The sequence below is a fragment of the Sorghum bicolor genome, chromosome 4 (assembly GCF_000003195.3).
Source record: "Sorghum bicolor cultivar BTx623 chromosome 4, Sorghum_bicolor_NCBIv3, whole genome shotgun sequence".
Taxonomy (NCBI): domain Eukaryota; kingdom Viridiplantae; phylum Streptophyta; class Magnoliopsida; order Poales; family Poaceae; genus Sorghum; species Sorghum bicolor.
In genome coordinates this window covers 65,532,511-65,554,799 of record NC_012873.2, presented here as the reverse complement: position 1 = coordinate 65,554,799, position 22,289 = coordinate 65,532,511, and the positions used below count along the sequence as shown (strand labels likewise).

Sequence of the window (22,289 nt, the reverse complement as noted above, 5' to 3'; positions counted from 1 at the left end):
TTCAAAGATTTGATATGATAAATGAATTTTTTATGTGAAAATTAGAACTTCAGAAAAAAAAGAGAACACGACTGTGATTGTTTGCATGGAGTGAAACAATGACATTACTTTGCATAAGGTTTATAGGGGCAATAATGTAATTGGCTATATGCACAGACTGTTCGCTTGTTTGAAAAGTTATTACTGAAAGTACCGATTTACTATAAAAAAAACACTGCTGTCTAACAGAGAAAATACGGCTTATAAGACAAGTGAACATAGACCAGTGAACATAGACCATGCGATTATTTTGAAACAAAGAAAGTGTTATATACTCCCTCCATCCATTTATTGAGGTCATTTTAAGGTCGTGCACAGTGATTAAGGAGAAATGAATTTGACTAGTGAAAGGAGTTATATGGAGATGGTTGAATTAATTAGACCACTCAGAGGAGCCGCATGTGTTTAGAAAAAGATAAAAATAGTAGTCTCTAGCTTAGACGATTCTGTTTCTTGGAGATTTTTTTTTTCAATAAAATGACTACGACAAATGAATGAAGGGGGTATTAGTTTTCAGAGCACTTATTGGACAAGAAACCAAACCACGTTCTCGCTCGCCTAGGCATCAAGATAGTCCCAATGTAAATAGTATATATAGTTTTTATACTTATCAATTTTGATAGACACTATATTTAAAAACCTTGGTTCTAATGAATAATTTCTACGTAATTTTTTTAATCCAATCATATACATTCTCTCTTTATTCTCTATCAATCACATTCCTTCGTATCTTGGTTCTCATGTAGACATGATTTTTAATTTAGACTCAATTTGTATGATTTTTACTTTTTTTAATAACTATCTTCCTACATAGTAAAATGTTTATAATAACATAATTAGTGTCTATAAAAACTATAATATTGTTTGTATTAGGACAATGTGAGTGCCCTCATCTTTTCTCTCTCTCACCACAGATGATAGACCAGGCTTATCTGAAATCCAAACAAACTTTTTTCTTGGTCACCGAGGCAACGCGAAGTAAAGAAACAATTTTCTATCCATAAAAGTTCACGATGATTCCAAAAGCGCAGCGTCATATGTATTATAAAAAAACAGAGAAAAAGCGCAGCGTCCCGTCCCCATCATTACGCCCGTCCACCTCCTACTCGCCTCGTCGCCGTCACCGGAGCAGCGCTCCTCGCCGTGCACCGGCTCCACAGTGGACCGAGGCGTACCGAACTTCCTGGGTCCCCGGCCGCTGCGAGCCTGCGGCCCCGATCTGCCGCCGTGAGCCATGCGCACGGCGCACCACGCGGAGTGGCGCATGGCCTGCCTGACTGGGCGACTGGCCGTAGTGCAGCAAGCAGCGGGCCGTTGGCCGTCCGCGCAGCGCAGGGGGGGTGGTGCGTGGGACCCACGAGGCACAGCGCCGCACAGCCGCACAGTACTGGGAACCTTCTGGAGGTGCGTCTCCGAAAATATCTTAGTCCCGGCGGGCCTATCCCGGCCGTTCCGTCTCAGCACCATCCGCAGCCAACGGCCCGGATCGCACGACGGCGCGTGGGCACGACCGGTAGTTCGCAACTGCTGGCAGTGGGGCCCGCTACCTTCTCGAGGCTTCCTGTACGATGTTGCGCTGTGCTTTCTGGATGCTGGATTATGAACGCTGATGGCCCCAGACGTCTGTTGACTGTTATCTTACGAGTTGACGTCCTGTTGAGTGTTTCCACCTACCTTAAACAAGTTTAGTTGTCGTCTCATCCAATATTTAGATATATATAAAAATAATAGTTTTACGAAATTAAATATATATAGATCGAGACTATTTACAAGATAAATTTATTAATCCTAATTAATCTACAATTTAACAATGTGGTGCTATTACTAGAATGTCTATAATTTATTTTTTTATTACTATTTAAACACCCCTAAATTTTAGTCCTTACATCAAACACCCTCTCAGTTTAAAAATGCTTTTCCATCGAAATTTGACATGGATCAAGTTGTTCTTGTTCAGCTTCTTAGAGATTAGAGGTTCAAAGAGATTAAAATCTCCTACAAACCAAAATTCTTAGTAATAGCACAGAGGCTGATAAATAATAGGGCAATTATCACTAGCGGATGCTTTCAAAAAGAACAAAACCGCGGTAACGGCCTTGGAAGATTATCTTTACGAGCTACTATTATTGATCAAACTTGTACCTTTATATATACTACTTCATCTCTTTTGAAATAAAACACGTTTAGCACAAGCTAAGGTCTTGTTTAGTTTAACCTAAAAACCAAAAACTTTTCAAGATTTTCCGTAACATTAAATCTTCTGGCATATGTATGGAGCACTAAATATAAATATAGACAAAAGTAAAAACTAATTACACAGTTTATCTGTAAATTGCGAGATGAATCTTTTAAGTCTAATTACTCCATAATTAGACAATATTTGTCAAATAAGAACGAAAGTACTACACTCCGAAAACTAAAAATTTTCAGAACTAAACAAAACCTAAGTAATTAAAATAATAACTTGAGAGGTAACGTTGCAATATACTCTCAGTGAGAATCAACAATTCCATGCTCCACTGGTTGATGAAGTGGTAGAATAATCATCATGACCCTACGAAGCTAATCTCTGACTACCACTTGATTCGAAGCCATATATGTAGATCATATATGAGTTGACGATCTTAAAAGGGTTCCCTTCTCAATGAAAAAGTATACTTATGCAAAGAAGTACTAAAACACTGACGGAGAGGGACATGATCATATGAGTTGACGATCTCCACTAAAAAGATCCCTTCGGTTAATTTTAGAACTGCGATTGGAAGCCTTTTTAGTTTTATTGGATCCAGTTTGGAACATACTCCGTAGAGTTTTCACAAAATTTGTATAAAACTTTTACAGAAAATTTCCGATGACAATTGACACGCACAGTAGCATCTGGAAACAGGGCCCAGCAGAGCAAGCCGCCAAAAATATTTTAACGGGCAAGTGGGCATCGGCCGTGTTTCTGGAGGCTTCCTGCGGCGCGTGGTGACACAAGGAGAGGAGGGGGGGAAGAACGGAAGAGAAGAGCAGCAGCAGCAACAGCCGCGCCATCCGCTTGCTTCCTTCCTTCCTCTTCTCTCCCTCCTACCCCACCGCCGGCGTCGCCTCTTCGCGTTGCGCGCCCTCGCGTCGCACCCGTGGGTAGCAGCCGCGTACCTACCAACCTGCGTGCTGCCGGGGGAGCTCTGCACGTCTCCTGTCGCCTCGCCTCTCGGCATGGACGCCGGGGGAGAGAAGTTCAGCGACGCGGCGGCGGCGGAGGGCGGTGAGGGCGGCGGCGACCTCTACGCCGTCCTCGGGCTCAAGAAGGAGTGCTCCGACGCCGACCTCAAGGTCGCTTACCGGAAGCTCGCCAAGGTGAGTGAGAGGCAGCAATTCGGTTCCTGATTTCGCGCCGTCTCCCCGCTCCTGGTTGCTTGCTGCTGCATATCGTTGTTGATTTAGCTATCTGTCATCGCGCGTGCCTTTCTGGTGTCGTTGTAACTTGTCGAGAGAGAGAGAGAGAGAGCGTCGTTCTCCGCGGGTGATTCGAGTCTGCTGGCAGAAACATTGGCGCCAAGTTCATGTTTCATTTCTCCCAATTCGTTGCCTACTTTCCTGTGCCGCTAACTAAATGCTCCGTCTCTAGTAATTACGATTCAAAAGCCAGTGCGATCTGGCAGTTACCATTCGTTCCAAGGTGAATTTCTTAAACCAAACAAATTGGTTGGTGAGATCCTGTTGTTTGTGCGCGTCAATGTTTTGTCATACTAATCAGACACACTGAATCCCAGTGCATGCATGCCAACACATGTATAACGTTATTATGTTCCAATTTTAAAACATATTCAATGGAGAGGATCCCTAATGATTCTGTCCAATTGCTCTGCAGAAATGGCACCCGGACAAATGCTCCTCCTCCAGCAGCGTGAAACACATGGAGGAAGCCAAGGAGAAGTTCCAAGAGATCCAGGGCGCCTATTCCGGTCTCAATCTTCCTTCTCTCAGCACCCTGCATCCGCCCCACTGCTCTGTTCCATCTCTATTCACAAACCACCCTTTTTTTGAGAAGCAACACAAACCACCCTTCACCTGTTACAACGACTGACCAACAACTAATAAACTGAACACCAGCAAACAGACCCAATCTAGCCTGTTGGTAAACTTATTGCGTGGAGCCCTTGTGCTCCCATCCCATTGTTCTTTGTGCAGTACTCTCTGACGCCAATAAACGGCTCCTCTACGATGTTGGAGTATACGACGATGAGGACGACGAGGATAGCGTATGCATCTCTAACTGAACTGTTCTTTGTGTTGCATAATTCTGGATCTAACAGTAGGGTGACCTTTTCTGCTGTTGCTGCAGATGCAGGGGATGGGTGACTTCATTGGTGAGATGGCCCAGATGATGAGCCAGGTGCGGCCGACGGTAAGAGCTGATGGCACTACTGGTCCTAGTTACAGATGCTTCTTTGTAGTATCATCAAGGCCACGATTAGCTGGAGCAGCCATATTTAGATTTGGTTGTCACACTCACGCTGCTTTAGCATGAAAATTCCATCTAGCACAGACACTGTTGGTTTTACCACTTCCTTTTCACATAATCCTAGGTGGGGCCACAAGTATATGTTTTGTCAACAAACTTATAGCAAAATGTGTTACTCTAAACAAACCTAACAACATGTACAGACTTTTCTACATTGTAGTCCCTATTCTGTGTATCATATAGTTTTTTAATATTTCTCATAAATCATTTATTCTTATTCTGGGAAAAAAGTATTGGTTTTTGTGGGTATATGCAAACTTCTTTTCATGAAGTTGCAAGGAAATAAGCAAACATGATCTTTTGTATCCTAATATATATTAGGGTATTAATATTGCCTGGGATGGGACTGGGTTCCCAAGGCCTTGCTTGGGTTTATCCAAAGCAACTTATACAACCTTCAATATCTTTGTATGTTTCATGTTCATATGTCCACAGGCTTAAAAAAGAAGGAATTGTTATGAAAGCTCCGTATCCTCCATGGTTTTTAGTGGATACTAAAAGCTGAACTTTTAGGTGATTTTTTTTCCAGAAAATAGCTGGAAATTGGCATAATTTTCGGGCGAAATGGCCATTGTCATCTCTGAACTATTGAGCAAGGCTCAAATTGATCCCTGAATTATCAAAACATCCACTTTCATCCTTGATCTATTGAATTTAGGCTCAATCTTGTCTATTCCCCTTGATTGCTTGCCATGTGGGACAGCTGTACATACGAAATGTCAGCCTTGCCCCTCGCTGAATCCTTTACCCGTTGGCCAGTCATGGTGTTTCCGTCTCCACTGTTTCCCTCCCGTCCTCATCGAAAAATTTGCTATTATAGGACGCGAAGCAATGGGTTTCGTTATTACAGGAATTCAAACATCGACTTCGCTAAAACGACCTTTGAAACATTGACACTTTGTTATACATGACATTTGGCCTTTTTAATCATTTTTCTCAACTCAAATACATGTATTTTGTCTCCATGTGACCGTATTACCCTTGTATACTTGAAGGGACATGGGATAGGGCTGTTGGTCACTCGCCTGGCCTGCCTAGCTGGGCGCAGCCTTGGCTAGCTGGGCACCCGCCGCCTGGGCATGGTTGGCTGCAGTCTGGCCATGGCTGGGCGCCGACTGTGCATGGCTGCGCCTAGCGTACAGGTACCCTGGCTAGGGCCAGCCAGCGCAGACAAGGGCAGAGGCATCCAGAGGCCCTTCTGTATCCAGTGGGGGTGAGGTCCTCTCCTCCATGGGCGGCGCGTCGAGGAGATTGGGCGGGCGGCGGCGGCCAGCGGCCAGATAAAATGTCAGGAGATGACCAAACGTCGGGCTCTCTCATGCATAAGGATGCATAAGCCACAAGGGTAAAAGAGTCAATGAAAGAGCAAAGTACATGTATTTGGATTACCAAAGTCAAGAAATATACACCAAATGTCATCTAAAACAAAGTGTCAACGTTTCAAGTGTCATTTTAGCAAAGTCAACGATTAAATTCCTATAGCAGCGAAGCCCATTGTTTGGAGTCCTATAATAGCAATTTTCTCGTCCTCACCCGCTCCCTCTTTGTTCTTTGACTTTGTTCTTCGGCGCTAGGGCGCTCATAGAGGCCAGCCGCTGGGGCCCCTCGCCCATGGAGGCTAGTCCCGTGGAGGCCATTCGTCCCCAGCTCGCTCTCCCTCTGTCGTCTACTTCATTCGGGTCGTCTCCCCCGTGCCCCGTCTGGGCGCTCCATTGTGGAGGCGGCGGCCGTCGTGTCTGTGTCTCCACGGGGCATGGATCCAAGGAGGAGAGAGAGAGGAAGAACGCCGACGCCAAGAGACGACCTGAAGGAAGTAGATGACAGAGGGAGAGCAAACTGGGGACGGTTGGCCTCCACAGGCAAGGGGGCCCCAGCGGCTGGCCTCCACGAGCACCCTGGCGTCGAAGAACAAAGTCGAAGAACAAAGAGAGAGCGGATGAGGATGGGAGGGAAACGGTGGAGACGGAAATGTCGTGACTGGCCAACGGGTAAAGGATTCAGCGAGGGGCAAGGCTGACATTTTGCATGTGCGGCTGTCCCACATGGCAAGCAATCAAGGGGAATAGACAAGATTGACCACAAATTCAATAGATCAAGGACGAAAGTGGACGTTTTGATAGTTCAGGGGTCAATTTGAGCCTTGCGCAATAGTTCAGGGATGACAATGACTATTTCATCTAATTTTCCTAGACATGATGTATCCAAAAAAATAAATATGAGAATGACAACACAATAACCTTTGACTGTTGGATTTATAGAGGCAGGAAAGCTTTGAGGAGCTGCAGCAGCTTTTTGTGGACATGTTCCAGTCTGATATTGATTCAGGATTCTGCAACGGGTCTGCTAAGGATCAAGTTCAGGGGCAAGCCAAAAGTAGAACATGCTCGACCTCACCTTCATCATCACCGTCCCCACCTCCTCCTCCTACTATAGTAAAGGAGGCAGAGGTGTCATCATGTAATGGCTTCAATAAGCGGGGTTCATCAGCAATGGACTCAGGGAAGCCTCCAAGGCCTGTTGAAGGCGGTGCTGGTCAGGCTGGATTTTGTTTTGGGGTAAGTGCACTTGTCATTATCAATTTACTCTGCTTGATAATGATGCAACATGGCACGAGCCATAGTTATTTACTAGGTCTGATTATGTTTTTTTAGATAACTGTGGTCTTATTACAATTTGCTTGTGACGATGGTCATGCAATTGGGCACACATCTAAACCATAAGCAAATATGATGTAGGAGATTGTTATATAAATGGTGTCTTTTACAATCACTTGGACATTTTGTTTTATGCTTTCCTTTTTTTGTGAGTGCCTTTTCCTCGTCATAAGTTCAGGCGCCTGTAGATTCCCTTGAGAAGAAGTATCAAGTCCCTAGGTGGTTATGAAAAGGATTGGGCAGCTATGTAAAAGTTAGCTACAGTGCTAGTCTTTAAGTACTGATATCGCTTGATAGTATGCTCATATGTGTTCACGTCATTTGTCTTGGTCTTGGATGTTGCTTTCACTGTTACTGCTTCCTATGTTATTGAATATAATATTATTTTGCCGTGGTGTATTTGGTATTTATAATGTTTATGAAGAAACAGAAATTCAGCATAGCTGCACGTATTTTAAATATATGTTTTTGTCGATAACCTTTTGGTTTATCCTTTTATTCATTTGCCAACAGATGTTAGTCCTAGGTCACTTGCTGGGCCCCATTCTATCTTTGTACCTAAGCCCTTCGGGGCGTTTAGTAGTCATATAATGATCACATGATAGTCCAATAAACTGTTAAGGACTCTGCTGAAACTTTTTATGTTGATTGGGGCCTTGTTTAGTTCCTTGCTGAATTTTTTTTGGGATACTGTAGCACTTTCGTTTGTTTGTGTTAATTATTGTCCAATTATGGACTAACTAGGCTCAAAAGATTCGTCTCGTAAATTTCGACCAAACTGTGTAATTAGTTTTTAATTTCGTTTATATTTAATACTCCATGCATGTGTCTAAAGATTCGATGTGACGGGGAATCTTGAAAAGTTTTTGGATTTTGGGTGGAAGAAAAGCTCGACCACTAGATTCATGCTTGACATGAAGACTTGCTTAGCATATGACTGGATAAGGCTTTTTGATGACAGGTAGACGTTGCTGTTGGTGTGGTCCATATAGTGGAACAGTCTGCTGTACCACTTTTGCCATATATAGCTGCGTGAGAGTGGATTTTTCATATCCTTATGATGTGATATGTCTCATATTCCATGTCATTTTGGTTACATATTCTGTCATTTTGGGTGGTAGCAATGTTTTAATTTTTGACGAGTTTATTACCACTTTGGCATCTGAACAGATAGACCGGTCACACGTCATTCTCTGCTTTACAGATATCACTTTCTTGGATAATTGGATTGCTACGTTGTGTTGTGCCTTTGCTGACTTGTCCGCACCCTTTTCCTGTTGGAATTCTGTTCACGGTCCTCCTAGTCGTACCTTAAATTGCCATTCAGCTGGGTGCCTGATGATAAACCTGAATCTATGCTCTGATCTGATGCTCCATATTTGTTCTTTTCCTCGAGAACCCCATGAAACTAGTGGTGCCGGTTTCTTTTCCTTGGGAACCTATGCTCTGGTGTACGAATGAATATGGCTGTTGCTCTTAAGCTCCTCCTTGGCTTAAACTAATTCAAAGGAATAGAATCTTCTGCATTTGATGATGGCCTTTTAATTTTATCTTGTCTTCTGCAGGTGAGCGATACGAAGCAAACGCCGAAGCCGAGAGGTCCGAACACCAGCCGGAGGAGGAACGGCCGGAAACAGAAGCTGTCATCCAAGCACGATGTTTCATCTGAAGATGAAACGGCCGGTTCCTAGCACCAGCAGCTACGGTAGCAGTTTGACCTGTGGCTTTGGTGATATCATTCGTTGGTCCTTGGCGGTGCCGAGGGCCCTAGTAGCCAGCAGCGGCAGGGAGGCACAGCATGTCGCTTCTGCTAGCTGCTGTGATCTGAAGAGGCGTTTAGCTCATCATATGCCTTACCTTAGGCCTGTGAGGGACTTCCATTGAAACTCGTCGAGGATACTGCATTTTTCTTTCTCCATCTGTGTCGGTTGTGTTGTACAATACATTGAGTGACTTCTAATCGATTCTTTTTTTTACCATTAATTAACATCTGGTATATCCGATTGATCGATCCCTAGCCACTGATTACATGCATGAGTTCTTTGATTCACTGCTGACTTCTTCTGTGTGCCGAGTTTGTCATCTGGTATATGTTGCCGCCTGTTGTTGACCTGCAAAGATGGGGACCAGTTTGAAAGATCTTAAACTTGAATAGAGACATTGAATGTCATTGGGGACGTAGCTCATATGGTAGAGCGCTCGCTTCGCATGCGAGAGGCACGGGGTTCGATTCCCCGCGTCTCCATTTCTCATATTTTGCATTTTGTTGTTTTATATTGTCCATGAGGATAATCTGTGAATACGTTGAAGTATCAAGAACCTTCTATTGTTAATTAGGATCTTTTTTTTTCTATTGTCAATGAGGATCATCTGTGAATACGGCGAAGTATCAAGAACCACCCAACGGATCACATCAAGGTTAGTGCGACAGTATCGGTTATAACATGCTACCGCAGCCACTACTATGGTCTTCGACTCGGCACCGCCTCCGCCGCTAGTGTCTCTATCACTAATGGTCCCCCTCTCTTTCTACCCCAGTATATTGCCAGAGGTCGGAGGGGGCGGGGATCTATTGTAATAAGTCTTTCTGAGTAGATCGAGTCTTTGATAGGGTCTCTCCATATTAAGTTTCTTAGGAGGTGTTTGAGACTGCTCCACAAACTCTGCTCCACAAACTCCACCATAGAGTAGCTCCACAGAAAACTGGAGTTTGTGGAGTACCTCTTTAGGTGCTCTCACAACTCCACCATTTTTCCTCAAACTGAGTGCGTGGAGCTGAAACCGTTTGGCTAAAAAACGTGGAGCGGAGCTGAAAAACGTGGAGCAGAGCGGTCCCAAACACCCCCCTTAGTCTTGGTGATTTATTTTTCTCTTGTCCGGCGATGGTGAGAGAGCAGAGTGGAATTGTTTTCTCTATGACGGATGTGTTGAAGATGCGAGCAACAACTATGGCGTCGACATCCTCACCGGTTTGAACGTGGAGATGGTGTCGCCGCTATGGATGATAACTTTTGCTTGGAAAATGGGGTTATTAAATTCACTGAGATTGCCTTTCTCAACCACTGCCCACCTTTTCTTCAAAATTCGAGGTTTTGTTAGAGAGTGAAGAAGGGGAGAGCATTTTCTTAGCGGTGAGGCGAGGAATCAACTCGCTAATGCAACACAATCTAGGGAGTTGAGTCAAAGTAGTAGGGGTCTGTTTGGTTGGAGCTCTAGTGCCACACAACTTGGTCACACATTTATCTTAGATCTAGATCATCAAAATCCAACACTTGAGAATATTACTTGACCTAGGCAACCTAAATGTATAGGTCAAAGCCTACATTGTCTAGCATGTTATCATGGTGTTTCAATGTGAACCGTGGATGGATATATAATCAGGAACCCTATGATATATAATCAGGACCACGACATCGAGTACCAACAAAGGCAAGCTAACATTTTGACAACCAAGAGAATGCAACCTTAGATAATGGCAACTAAGAGAAGTTGAAAATTACAATAGCATTAAGGGAATTCCATATAAATTCTAGTGATAATTACAGATGGGACATACTGTGTCGATTCTCATGCCTCTCCGACTTTAGGCCTGTTTAGTTCGCGAAAATTTTTGGTTTCATCTACAGTAGCATTGTTGTTCGTATTTGATAATTATTGTCCAATCATGGACTAACTAGACTCAAAAGATTCGTCTCGTAAATTACAGGCAAACCATACAATTATTTATTTTTATTTATATTAATGCTCTATGCATATGCCGTAAGATTCGATGTGATGTAGAATCTTGAAAATTTTTTACAACTAAACGAGGCCTTATTCTTAGAGCTGCAGTGCCATGCGTCATTCTCCACATAAAGTGCTTCATTTTATTTAGGATGACATTAAACCTAGCAGTACCTATTACGTATAGCCATTAAGTATCCCAATTCGTTATGTGCACCTATAAAATAATAATATGAGGCTCCGTTTGAAACAAAGGAAAAACAAAAGAATTTTAGTTGATTTTAATATTATAAGAAAATTAGATATATACCTGTAGAACAAATGATTATAAACCTTATACAATTAACAATCCTTTGGATTCCTATGAAATGTATAAAACCATATAAAATTTAAAGGAGAACTAGTATGTTTCCTCTATGTCTATCTCTCGGAATTCTTGCAAATTTTTTTTGTGTTGCATCCAAAGTACAAAATGGTAATTCTCCTGTATATTAAACTTCTGCAGGATTGTAAGTTATATATGCAACTCTAATCATGCATTTTTTTATTTGTATATGAATCATACATTTCAAAGTGGCCTGAAATAAAAAGAATGTAGTAACTTACAGAAAGCCGTTCAGCTCAGGCCCATTTAATCCCTCGACCCCAGCCTCGAAAGAAATCCAATACCGGCCCATTCAGCCCGCGCAGACCATCCTCGAACCAGATCCATTTCATCTGTAACGGACCAAAACCCACCTCCTCCTGCCCCTTCTAAAGTGCCTTTCTCCTCCCCTCCGCTCCCCCTCCCCCTCCCCGTCGTCTCTCTCAGTTTCGATTCCTCTCGCCGTCGCCGACGGCCAGACGCACCGCGTCTCGTCCTCTCGCGAGTCGCGAAGCTCTCCACCTCCCCCTGGATCCGCCGAGCGCGTCCTCCACCGCCGCTGCCGCCGCCGAACCCGATCATCTCCGCCTCCCGCGTGACAGGCGCGGCCTCCCCTCGGTAAGCATGCCTCGTGCGCCGGTTTGCCCTAATTCCACGAGACATATCGCGATTCCGCTCCCATCCGACTCCCTTGCCGGCCTTTTGCGTCCTTCGATCCGTTTCTACGTGTGTTTCTGTTCGTCCATCCGGCGATTGCCGATGTGGAGTGGGATCGTGTTATATGTTCGCCGGAATTTTTCCTTCTTTGCTATTTTTTTCCCTTCCTTGCTCGTACCTGCAGAGATTTGTGATTTTTGTGCTCGTACCTGCGGAGAACGATTGAGTGTGTGGGATTATATTCTATGGTTCAGCAGTTTCAGTGTCAGCTCTCATATGCAATGTTGCTGCTGTCATGTTCTGCGCTGATCAGGTTATTCTGGAATGCACTAGTCTAACCCAGTAACTCAGTGGTTTATGGCACAAATAATCCTTCTACATGTTTCGAGATGTTTAGAAAAAATCGGCTTGTTTTCATATTGTGCTGGCACATGGTCTGCTTTGTATTGGAAGGTTGGCCTGACCAATCTTTTAGTGTTCAAAATTTCTGCAGTTATTGTGATAATTGTAGTTATTTAGTTTGCGAATGATTTTCTTATAGCTTTCTCTTTCCAGTCGTTTCAAATGATCCTTTTATATTTTGTATGACTTTCCCTTTTGTTGATGGTTTGCGATGGTTTTCATCTCAGCCTTCCCCAATTTGCCAGGGACTTAACAGCTTTGTTTTTGTCATGGCGTTTCAACTGAATGACAGATATGTAAAAACCAACTGATCTAGGGACAAACTTGAATTTAGTGTCTGTCATTTTCAGTTTCATTGCTGTACTTGTTATATGTTGTTCACATTGGTTCAATATAAGGTATTTTCCATGTTCAAAGGATTCCCTTACTGTACTGACTACTTATAAATTTATATCCTCTTTCTGTTTCAGGTTGGAAGGGTTTGCTGCATCATGCATTTTCTGTGGATAATCTTCATTTGCCCTTGAGTCTTCGATTCTTTTGGTGTCTTCAAAATGTCGGGCTTGCTGAATGTACGTACTTGCAGGATTTCTTGCTATCATTATGTATTCATGTTCTTTCTATTTTTTTTACTACATTGGGTCCGGAATGGATGATATTCTTGAATGAAAGTCAACTTTTATATAACTTCAATCATCACCAGGCAAATCTTCTTAGAGATATCAGGCAAGAGTTATATGAATGGAATCATCATCAAAAGTACTTCATTGTGTCACAACAATATTTTAAAGGTTCGATCTACAGTAGTTATATTAGGTGATAGTCAAATTTGTGCACGTGAGACAGCGATATTTTTAATGTTTTATATACGGTACTTGTATTAGGTGATAGTCAAATTTGTGCACTGTGAGACTATCAACAGGTAAATCAGAGCAGAGGTATTGTTACGTCGTGATCTGGTAGGTCATTTGCTTGTTTGTTTACACTCCTATTTTTTTTTCCAAACAAATGGGTATTTCATCTTGAACTCTTTGATGACTATATCCTACTCAAACTTCTTTAGTGACCTGCTTATCTCAATATGGTTGGCTTAACTCAATATTATGTTTATTTTTTTATTAACTCATTTTTTCTTTCCTTGGCAGTCAAACCTTAATAGTTCAGCATCAAATCTTCCAGACTCAGCTGGAAGGCCATTTACAGCATCCTTTTCGGGTCAATCTGGATCAATTCCAGGTTTCCATCATTCTGGTGAGCATATATGTAATACAGAAAACTTTGGTTAGTCCATTTATACTACATATGACGAGCATTAAGTAAGGTTTCTTTTCCTGATATTTTCAAAGGCTTGCATAACACTCATGGAAGTTACAACCTTCCAAATATGCCTGGATCACTTGCACAAAGGAATGCTGCCATGAGTGGCTTTCCGTCCTCTGGGGTTCAACAACCTGGAGGTAGCATTCCTGGGAGATTCCCTTCAAACAACCTTCCGGTTGCCATGTCTCAGGTTCTAATGCTCATCTTTTTTCATATATATTGCAATTCATTTTCTTATTTGGTGCTAAGCATACATGTTCACTTTTATGGCTTATGGGATCCGAGGATCAATTTTTATTAGTTGAAATGTCTGTTTCTCTGTGCATCCATGTGGAGCAAGATGATTTATTGTGTGGTCCCTTTGCAGATTCCTCATGCACATTCAGGTGTCAGTGGTAGAGGGATGAATTTTGGCGGAGGTCCGGCATTTAGTAGCAGCATGAATATTGGTGGTAACATCCAAGGCTTATCCGGTGGTAGTCGCAATTCTGTTCCTGGGATATCAGTATCTCCATCTTTAGGAAACTCGGGTCCACGGATCACAAGTTCTGTAGGAAATATTGTAAGTGGAAGCAGTATTGGAAGAAATATAAGCACTGGTGGTTTGTCCGTGCCAAGTATTGCATCACGGATGAATCTGAGTGGTAATGCTGGGAGTGGTAGTCTGAATGTGCAAGGATCCAGTCGAATGATGAATGGCTTGCTTCATCAACAAGGTAATTGATTACGTGTACCCATAAACAAGTGAAATGTTATATTTTTTTAATAGATTTAACTGGACTCCATGTTTCATGGTTGGCTGGCTTGTTTCTAGTCAGTTGTAGCCTCAACTCTTTAACATGTTCAATACGTTGGTTGTCCACTTGCTTCATTTCTTGCTCCAAGGTTCAAGCTGAACACCCACCTTTCAACTTTTTCTTGGCATTAAAATTTGGCAATGAGAAACAAGCGGCCCACTGCCCCCATATAATGTCTTATCTTTCGTAGCCTGTTGAATCAGTATGTATGTATTGCTATTTTTGCTTTATGGGAATAGGTAGTGCTAGAGAGTAAATTGCAAGCGAGTTTGTGTAATTGTGAGTGAGACAGGAAAGTAGCACCTCATGAAAGATTCCCCAGTTATACCAAGTTCTTAACATTTCCTGTTTTCTCTTTCTCATGTAATGTGGTTCAACTCATGATCCCAGATGTATATAGCATAATAGTACCTGATCCTGATATAAGCTTGTACATTTTTTATTTGTATAATAATTGTGAAACAAGTCTCCAAAAATTTTAATGGTTATTAAGAAGTGTGCTGTTTATTACTTATCTGTTTATCAGAGTTCATGTCTCATCCAACCTTTTTTAATCTCTGAAACCAGCATCTCCTCAGTTGATAAATATGCTTGGGAGTTCATATCCAACATCTGGAGGTTCATTATCACAGAACCAAATTCAAGCAGGAAATAATTCTCTTAGTTCTATGGGGATGTTGCATGATCCCAGTGACACTGCTCCATTTGACATAAATGATTTTCCCCAATTGTCTGGTCGGCCTAATTCTGCTGGTGGTCCACAAGGACAATATGGTAAGAGCACTGGAAACTAATATATTTCTTAATTATTATTTGGATATTGATTTTGATAATTTCTTTAAATTGCAGGGTCACTGCGCAAGCAAGGAGTTGGTGTTAACACCATTGTGCAACAAAACCAGGAATTCAGCATTCAAAATGAAGACTTCCCAGCTTTGCCTGGGTATAAAGGTTGTTCCAGTCAAATTTGTTACTATAAATTGTCAGTTGAATTAGTGGGGTTTCCTCATTTTGCCATCTGTGGTGCCTGATCTGTTTGATTGTGTTACACTGTTACTATATATGACCTTGACCTTCCAATACCAGTTATGTATCTTCTACAGTTGTTATAAACTGGCCCTTGTTACTCTGTATTTGTTGAGTACTTGAGCTTAGCATTTGTGTTTAGTTTTCAACAGTATGACCCTGGCTTGTGTTGTGAGCTCCATCTTTCAATTTACTATTTATCTTTTCCTCAAGTTAATCAGAGGTTATTTCACTTTCATAGGTTTAATGTGAAATATTTTTGTCTATCTTGCTGCAATTGGTCTTTTCCTTGGCAACAGTAAGGCCCTATCGTTAGATTCTCTTGTACTCCCTCCATTCCATACTATATGATGTTTTAGTTTTTCTAGATATATAACTTTTGCTGTGCACTTAGATATACACTATGTCTAGATACATAGTTAAACTAATGTATCTAGAAAATCCAGAATGTCTTATAATTTGGAATGGAGGGAGTAGCATATACTGTCCCATCTTTGACAATCAGAGCATCAAGTAGAAATACACGACTAGTATCCAGATGAGCATTTGCAAACCTGCCAAAGGTATAACATGATGTGAACAGTTCTTAACGGCGAACTCGTCATCTTGCCACTCTTATAAAGTGATCTTCCTTGCTACATTGGATATTGGCAACAAAGATCCAGAAGGCCAACACAGATCATACCCATAGGACATGATGGAGTTATAGATGGATCGTCTAATCATCCTAAGCCTTGGCTATATTTGTGGTGGTTATTGTTATTGATATCCAACGCGGTGTATACACTTTTAGACTAGGCCCATAGCCACACTTTTAGACTGGCCCATAGCCACAAAGTTCCTGTGTCAATGGGGTTGAGGAATGGAGTCGATGAACGTGGTACGCTATTTGGGAGAGTTTTTTACGCAACGGTCGAAAATGACCCCGCATACCCGGTTGGGCGACATTCCTCGGTCGAGGACGATGCCTTTGACCCTGTTTTGTGCGACATTCCCGGAACGTGGAACATGGGAACAGGAACGTGGGCCATGTTCCCATTCCTAGGCTGCTAATTGTGTGAGTATGACTATGACTAGGCCAAAGATGGGAAGAGGTGATAGAGAGAAGAATCTATCTAGGTAAAAATCTTGTCTTTTGGATGTGTTATCCATCTTCTAACTCTTTGATGACCGACAACAAAAGTGGTATTCAAAGTAACAAAAAGGCCCCACAACAATAATAAAGACCTGGCCCTGTACCATATCGGAGCCCCCCCCCCCCCCCCCCCCCCCCCCCCCCTCTTTTTTTTTAAGGAATGAAGGGACAATATTGGGAAACCACTGGCCAACTAGAATTATCATGGACCATTATTAGATGGTCGATAAGGGGAGAATCGGAAAATGTGCACATAGCGTGGTGGTTAGGGAGCTGTTGTGTGACCTACAGGTCGGGAGTTCGACTCTCTTTTCTCACAAAAAGGGCCACTCTCTGTGCTATTCAATAGCCACGGTTTGTGGCCTTTTCTTGACCCTGTGGTTGAGATTTCTTCTCAATGAAATATCTTGGTTAATAGTTTTTTTTTTGTAATAGGTGAGATTCGTAACATAAACAAAAGGTCCAATTGTAACTTGCATGCTTGTGCAAACATGGTCAACCAGCCTGTTATCCTTCTGTCAGCATTCTAGTAACCAAAACCAAAACTGAGCACACAGCCCTTGAGTTTTTCCCCTATTGATTTTGTGGGATCATCTTTCAACAATTCGTACAGAGGATTTTCGTATGATCTTGTCATGTTGTGCTTGTACATGGAAATAACACAAGTACACTACTACAATCCATATAAGACATGGAAGGTAAATCAGCCTTTATGAGGTATCACCTGAATCATCCAGAGACTTTCAAGCCCTTAGGATTTCTCATGGGACCTGACCATTTCAACCAAAATAGATCAAAAGAACCTCCTAATTATGAGATGCAATTGCTACTGAGGTACGATTTTGCGACCCTTTTGGCTGGACATGCATACCCTGAGCACTGTACTGTATGAAGCTTCACATCCCTGTTCGTTTCTTGCGTCTTTTGTGATGCACCAAAATGAAACAAAGGTTGCAATAGGAAACAAAGTTTTGCAATAAGGTCATGCTTTTGACCCAATTATTACATCCTTTTTCCTTCTTTACAAAGGAAAAACTAGCGTTGCCCTTGGATGAATTGCGTCTAATCTTCGCTGCTGAATCATTTTTCTATAAAGAGGTCAATTTTTTTCCTGAGTTGTGTTACAAATCTTGAATCATTGTTATCCTTTTACCTGCCTTTAGAACTGATTCTTTCCTCATTGGATTGGAGTATCACTCCTTCATAAACCCACACAAAAAAATAGAATATATCTTATGTTTTATTGATGCTTGACATTCTCTTTATGGACATTTCACTAGTTAATGCATTTATTCTTGCTAACTCAATTTTAACAACTTGGAAAGTTTAATAATCTTTTTTGTAATCAGGTAACCCTTCAGATTATAATACTATGGAGTTGCATCATAAGGAACAACTCCACGAGAATGTACCTGTAATGCAATCGCAGCAGTATCCTGTGAGTTAATTTTCTGTAGTTTGAATAATCATCCCCTTGAGTCGTTGTCTTTTTTTTTGACATAATATGCACACATACACAGATGGCAAGGTCAGGCTTTAACTTAGGAAGTAGCTACCTACCTAATCGTCAACAACACCAGCAAGGTGCTAAGTCAGTAAGTACCCCATGATTTTCCCAAAACAACCATCCAATTAATCTTTCCAGAGGGATGTATCACTTTGATGTTTAAATTGCCCCTTTGATTGAACGATGGTAGTAATCTCAATTATGTTCTATCAGGTCCAGAATGCTGGATCCCACAATATTTTACTGAGACCACCCAGTCAAACTTCTAGTTTGGGATCATATGATCAATTTCTGCCGCAATACCAGCAGCCGCAGCCTCAAAATCATTTCAGGTTTCAGCAGATGTCTTCTGCTGCACATTCATATCGGGATCAGATTCAAAAGATTCAGGCGGGACCGACACCACCTGATCCATATGGCTTGTTAGGATTGCTGGGAGTTATAAGAATGAATGATGCTGATTTAGCATCTCTTGCTTTAGGAATAGATCTGACAACATTGGGTTTGAACTTGAACTCACCAGATAATCTATACAAGACATTTGGCTCTCCCTGGTCGAATGACCCAGCAAAAGGAGATACTGATTTTCATATTCCAGCTTGTTACTTCTCTGAGCAAACTCCACCGCTACAGGTAAGCACCCCGTAACTGTAGGCTACTTTCGATAATGAGATTTTTAAAACCACATTATCTGAGATAACTACCAGAATTTAACTTGATGTGTCTGTTTCATATTACATTTTAACAAATTCTGTCTTGTTGCAGCCCTTACTTTTTCAGAAGTTTCACATACTAATACTATTTTACATCTTCTATAGGTACTTCCACAGCTCTACCATAATATTTTACTTAATTAGGCTTGTCATTTACTCACCATAGTTTAATCTGATTATATTTTTCTTCTTGCAGCATGCCAAAGGATGAAGCTCAGCTGTATGCTGCCAATGAACTGTGAGTACATTGAGGCCATTTCTTTAGCATATCTTGGTGCTGTATTTATCTGAATTTACATGCTCCTTGCTTTTTAATGTTTCTAGACTTTTTTTAGTACTGTATTAAGTGTTACGATCGCATATCAGCAATATCCATGGCAAAGATTAATATCCTTGTTAATGCTGTAAAACTTGTTCATAAACCAGCTGCCAGCCTAATGATGGGTTAATGATGCCAGTTTCCACTTATTAGAAGCAAATGTAACCTGCATATATGAACCTAATTCAGTGAATGTTGAACCAGCCGAGCTTTTGTGTTACTTCTACACACTAGGGACCTATGCATGGATTGTTGTTTGGGTCAGTAAAGCCTTGAACCAGTGCTCTAAGAGCAACTCCAACAACTTGGCTATTCTTGTTGTGGAGGCCATTTTAGAATTTGCATAGCAAAAAGTAGGTTCCAACAGATATGCTATCTGGTTTTGTAAAATAGAAAGTTGGCTAACACTTGATTTTCGGTGGTCATATATAGCCAACCACTGACACTAGCTATCTGATTTTGTAAAATAGCAAGACTGTTGTAAATTTCTTCTTTTTTAAGCAGTTTTCTATTTTACAAAATGGATAAACAATGGAGTTTGACTATTAATTTTAGCCAAGCTCTTGGAGTTGCTCTAAGCAGCTAGACTACCTGACCACAAGTGTTTTCAAATTTACTCTTTACTTCTCATTTCAGTTAATCAAGCTTCAGTCCATTACAATATTTGTTTTTTGGTAGTTTGCTAACTTCGACAAGTGTTTGTGTCGCATTGCTGCGCGTCCCTTGAGTCTTCTTCTAGGCTTAGCCATTTTCAAGATATTGCCATGAATTCTCTTTCATTCTGTTTACTATTGAATGACAGCAATAGTATCTTTGTCAAAAGCTACCTTTTCACATGTACCACACTTGACAACCTAGTGCAGCTCAGCTAAACCAAACAGAGATTAAACTGGTTTTTTATTTTTTTTCTTTATGTATATTACCCTTAATAAACCATATAGTGTATTTGGTTTTGTCTTCTCAGGTATAATCGGGGATGGTTTTACCATAAAGAAGTGCGCTTATGGTTCACAAGAACTGCAAATGTGGAACCTCTAGTCAAAACACACCTCTATGAACGTGGATCTTACCTTTGCTTTGACCCAGAGATCTGGGATTCAGTCCGTAAGGTTTGGTCCTGTTGACTTATATACCGGAAAAAATATGTGAAATCTCTTGTACACTTGAAAGTTACATTATCCTGTGTTTACTGCAGGACAACTTTGTTCTCCACTATGAGCTGGTAGAGAAAAGGCCAGCCCTGCCTTCAATAGCACAAAACGTTAGATGAAAAGAAAATCTGGGTAAGACTCTTCCCAGTAACCTAGTTTTTATTTGATCTTTCTTCTGTAGTAGGCAATGAATCCATTGTTATTTTCATTGCAATATTAATTTCTTCAGGTACCTCCTTAGTCCTGACCCATATTTTTCCCTGTTGGATGGGACTAAGAAGCTCGCCATCATTGCCTAACTTTTAAGGTAGGTATTTTTTGGCAGATAAATACGACTTGCAATGCTGTTTGAACTTTGAACTGTGGTTCATTGTTTCAGATTTGGTAAGATCTAAGGTGAATTGGATCTTGCAAATCTCAGGGTCATGTTTTGATTTGGGTTTTGGTTTTGGTTTGGGGATTTAGCACTGGGGGTGAGGACGTTCCTAATTCAGGCATGTTTGGAGATCACCTGAGAGAGGGAGGCTGGCTTGGTAAAGTTGGTGGTGTCAAGGCAATGTGAGCGCTGTCCAGTGTCTAGGGGCAATTGACGGGTGTTCTTGTTGAAGATGGGTCAGCTGATAGTGGATTTGACAGCATGAAATTGTGATGGCCTCGGGAGGGTGAGGGAGTCGGGTGTGGCATTGAGATGGACAGTCAGATTAAGAGGATTAGAAGGGGCTGAGAAAATCTGGCTGATCAATCCAACGGGTATGACAAGTAATCCTTTAGAAAGGAAATTGAGCTTCAACAGAACCTTGCTCTCTTCCATGTTTCATTGCATTGTTTTTTCTTTCTTAAAAGGTGTGGTATCACATGGTATCTTATTTCGCAAATAAGGGATCAGGATGCATTTGGTTTTGTGTTTCCTATTAAAAGATACGGCGTCAAGTGCCATGTTGTTTTGCAAAAAAATATTGTTATTTATTCCCATTATGCGTAAACAAAATTAATAATGCATTGCAATGTATCCATTCATGATTTATCCATTGTTTTTTAGATAAGTCAGCTGATTGTAGTTAATTTTGCTGTAATTTGGGCCTAACTTCTGCCCTGGTTTCACTTGGGCAGGACTAGGAGAGAAACTCAGAAATATCTAACGATCTGCAGGGAGGAGGAAGCTGCACAACAGAAGTGTGGAATGTCCAGTTGACACCCCTTGTAATTATACTAAAACAGTGGGAGCGAATTTGCGTTTTTCCTTCGATCGTGGGGAGTGTGCACTCCCCCTTAAAAACTGCCTAATGTTCAGGATTAGTTTCTCTGCACAGTTATCTCACCAGCTTCAAATGAAAAGAGGCATAGCTGGTTTTAATGTCTTATCCTCTGTCGAATCATCTCTGTCAGTCTCAGCGAAAGTTATACCCCGTCGGGGGGTAAAACTGTAGCAGCTGAGGGGGGTAAAACAAATTAGCAGTGTGCACACAGTCGACTCGTATTGAGCGGTCGATTAGCAGAGCAGCTTGTGTTATCAAGTGAGCCTGGCCGTGACGCTGGAGTCAATGATGTCTCTGAGAGGGTCCGTTTGTCCCTTGTCCCTTTTCAACCTGATCAGGTAGCGAAATGTCCGAGCGTAACCTGTAGACCACCCGACATCTGAAATGCACACAAAGAAGAAATGGATGAATTTGCCTGTCCGATACCAATCCTTTACTCTCCCCGGAACTGAAGTCTAATTTCTACCCTGCCACATCCAGCAGCCATACTCGCATTCCACAGGCAATGCAGAGTCACCATTTATTGTACCCCTACCTCTGCCCCCAAATAGGAACCAATTTCGAGCAAGCAACCTACTAAAAACGTATGTGTGGAGCCGTCCAAACGATCGAAAGCAGGACGTGTACCGCAACACAGAACCATGTCGTATTGCCTCAGATATGTAAAATGGCTTCCGCGTTCCTGTAGCCATGACCTGAAGCTGAAGACCTGATGC

General features: G+C 41.8%; 2 protein-coding genes and 1 non-coding gene across 5 annotated transcripts; all 3 read left to right on the top strand.

The window, feature by feature from the left end:
- Window positions 2,991-9,220, top strand: LOC8081949 (chaperone protein DnaJ). The gene is made up of 6 exons (XM_002454620.2): window positions 2,991-3,381; window positions 3,896-3,989; window positions 4,216-4,286; window positions 4,370-4,432; window positions 6,808-7,104; window positions 8,769-9,220. Exons 1-6 carry the CDS (start codon window positions 3,241-3,243, stop codon window positions 8,892-8,894), a joined length of 792 nt encoding a protein of 263 aa, XP_002454665.1. The 5' UTR covers window positions 2,991-3,240; the 3' UTR covers window positions 8,895-9,220.
- On the top strand, window positions 9,376-9,448 carry TRNAA-CGC. The gene has a single exon. It is a non-coding gene; the product is annotated as a tRNA-Ala (tRNA).
- LOC8081948 (probable NOT transcription complex subunit VIP2) lies at window positions 11,685-21,678 on the top strand. 3 transcript variants are annotated; one of them, XM_002454619.2, is made up of 16 exons: window positions 11,685-11,908; window positions 12,820-12,921; window positions 13,495-13,600; window positions 13,696-13,859; window positions 14,037-14,385; window positions 15,034-15,240; window positions 15,316-15,417; window positions 17,977-18,065; window positions 18,148-18,222; window positions 18,348-18,767; window positions 18,900-18,952; window positions 19,044-19,085; window positions 20,131-20,275; window positions 20,362-20,449; window positions 20,547-20,624; window positions 21,428-21,678. In XM_002454619.2, the coding sequence occupies exons 2-14, from the start codon at window positions 12,904-12,906 to the stop codon at window positions 20,434-20,436; spliced, it is 1,845 nt and encodes a 614-aa protein (XP_002454664.1). In that variant the 5' UTR covers window positions 11,685-11,908; window positions 12,820-12,903; the 3' UTR covers window positions 20,437-20,449; window positions 20,547-20,624; window positions 21,428-21,678. The 3 variants fall into 3 exon arrangements, with proteins under 3 accessions (XP_002454664.1, XP_021315446.1, XP_021315447.1); XM_021459771.1 differs by lacking the exon at window positions 11,685-11,908 and adding an exon at window positions 13,053-13,140; XM_021459772.1 differs by lacking the exons at window positions 11,685-11,908; window positions 20,547-20,624 and adding an exon at window positions 13,053-13,140.

Excerpts from the sequence above, each read along its gene's own strand:
- LOC8081949 (XM_002454620.2), top strand. The coding sequence starts at position 3,241 with ATGGACGCCGGGGGAGAGAAGTTCAGCGACGCGGCGGCGGCGGAGGGC. Across the intron at positions 3,382-3,895 it reads CTTACCGGAAGCTCGCCAAG|AAATGGCACCCGGACAAATG; the intron begins GTGAGTGAGAGG and ends ATTGCTCTGCAG. Across the intron at positions 7,105-8,768 it reads AGGCTGGATTTTGTTTTGGG|GTGAGCGATACGAAGCAAAC; the intron begins GTAAGTGCACTT and ends TGTCTTCTGCAG.
- LOC8081948 (XM_021459772.1), top strand. Across the intron at positions 14,386-15,033 it reads TGGCTTGCTTCATCAACAAG|CATCTCCTCAGTTGATAAAT; the intron begins GTAATTGATTAC and ends CTCTGAAACCAG. Across the intron at positions 18,066-18,147 it reads TGCAATCGCAGCAGTATCCT|ATGGCAAGGTCAGGCTTTAA; the intron begins GTGAGTTAATTT and ends ACACATACACAG.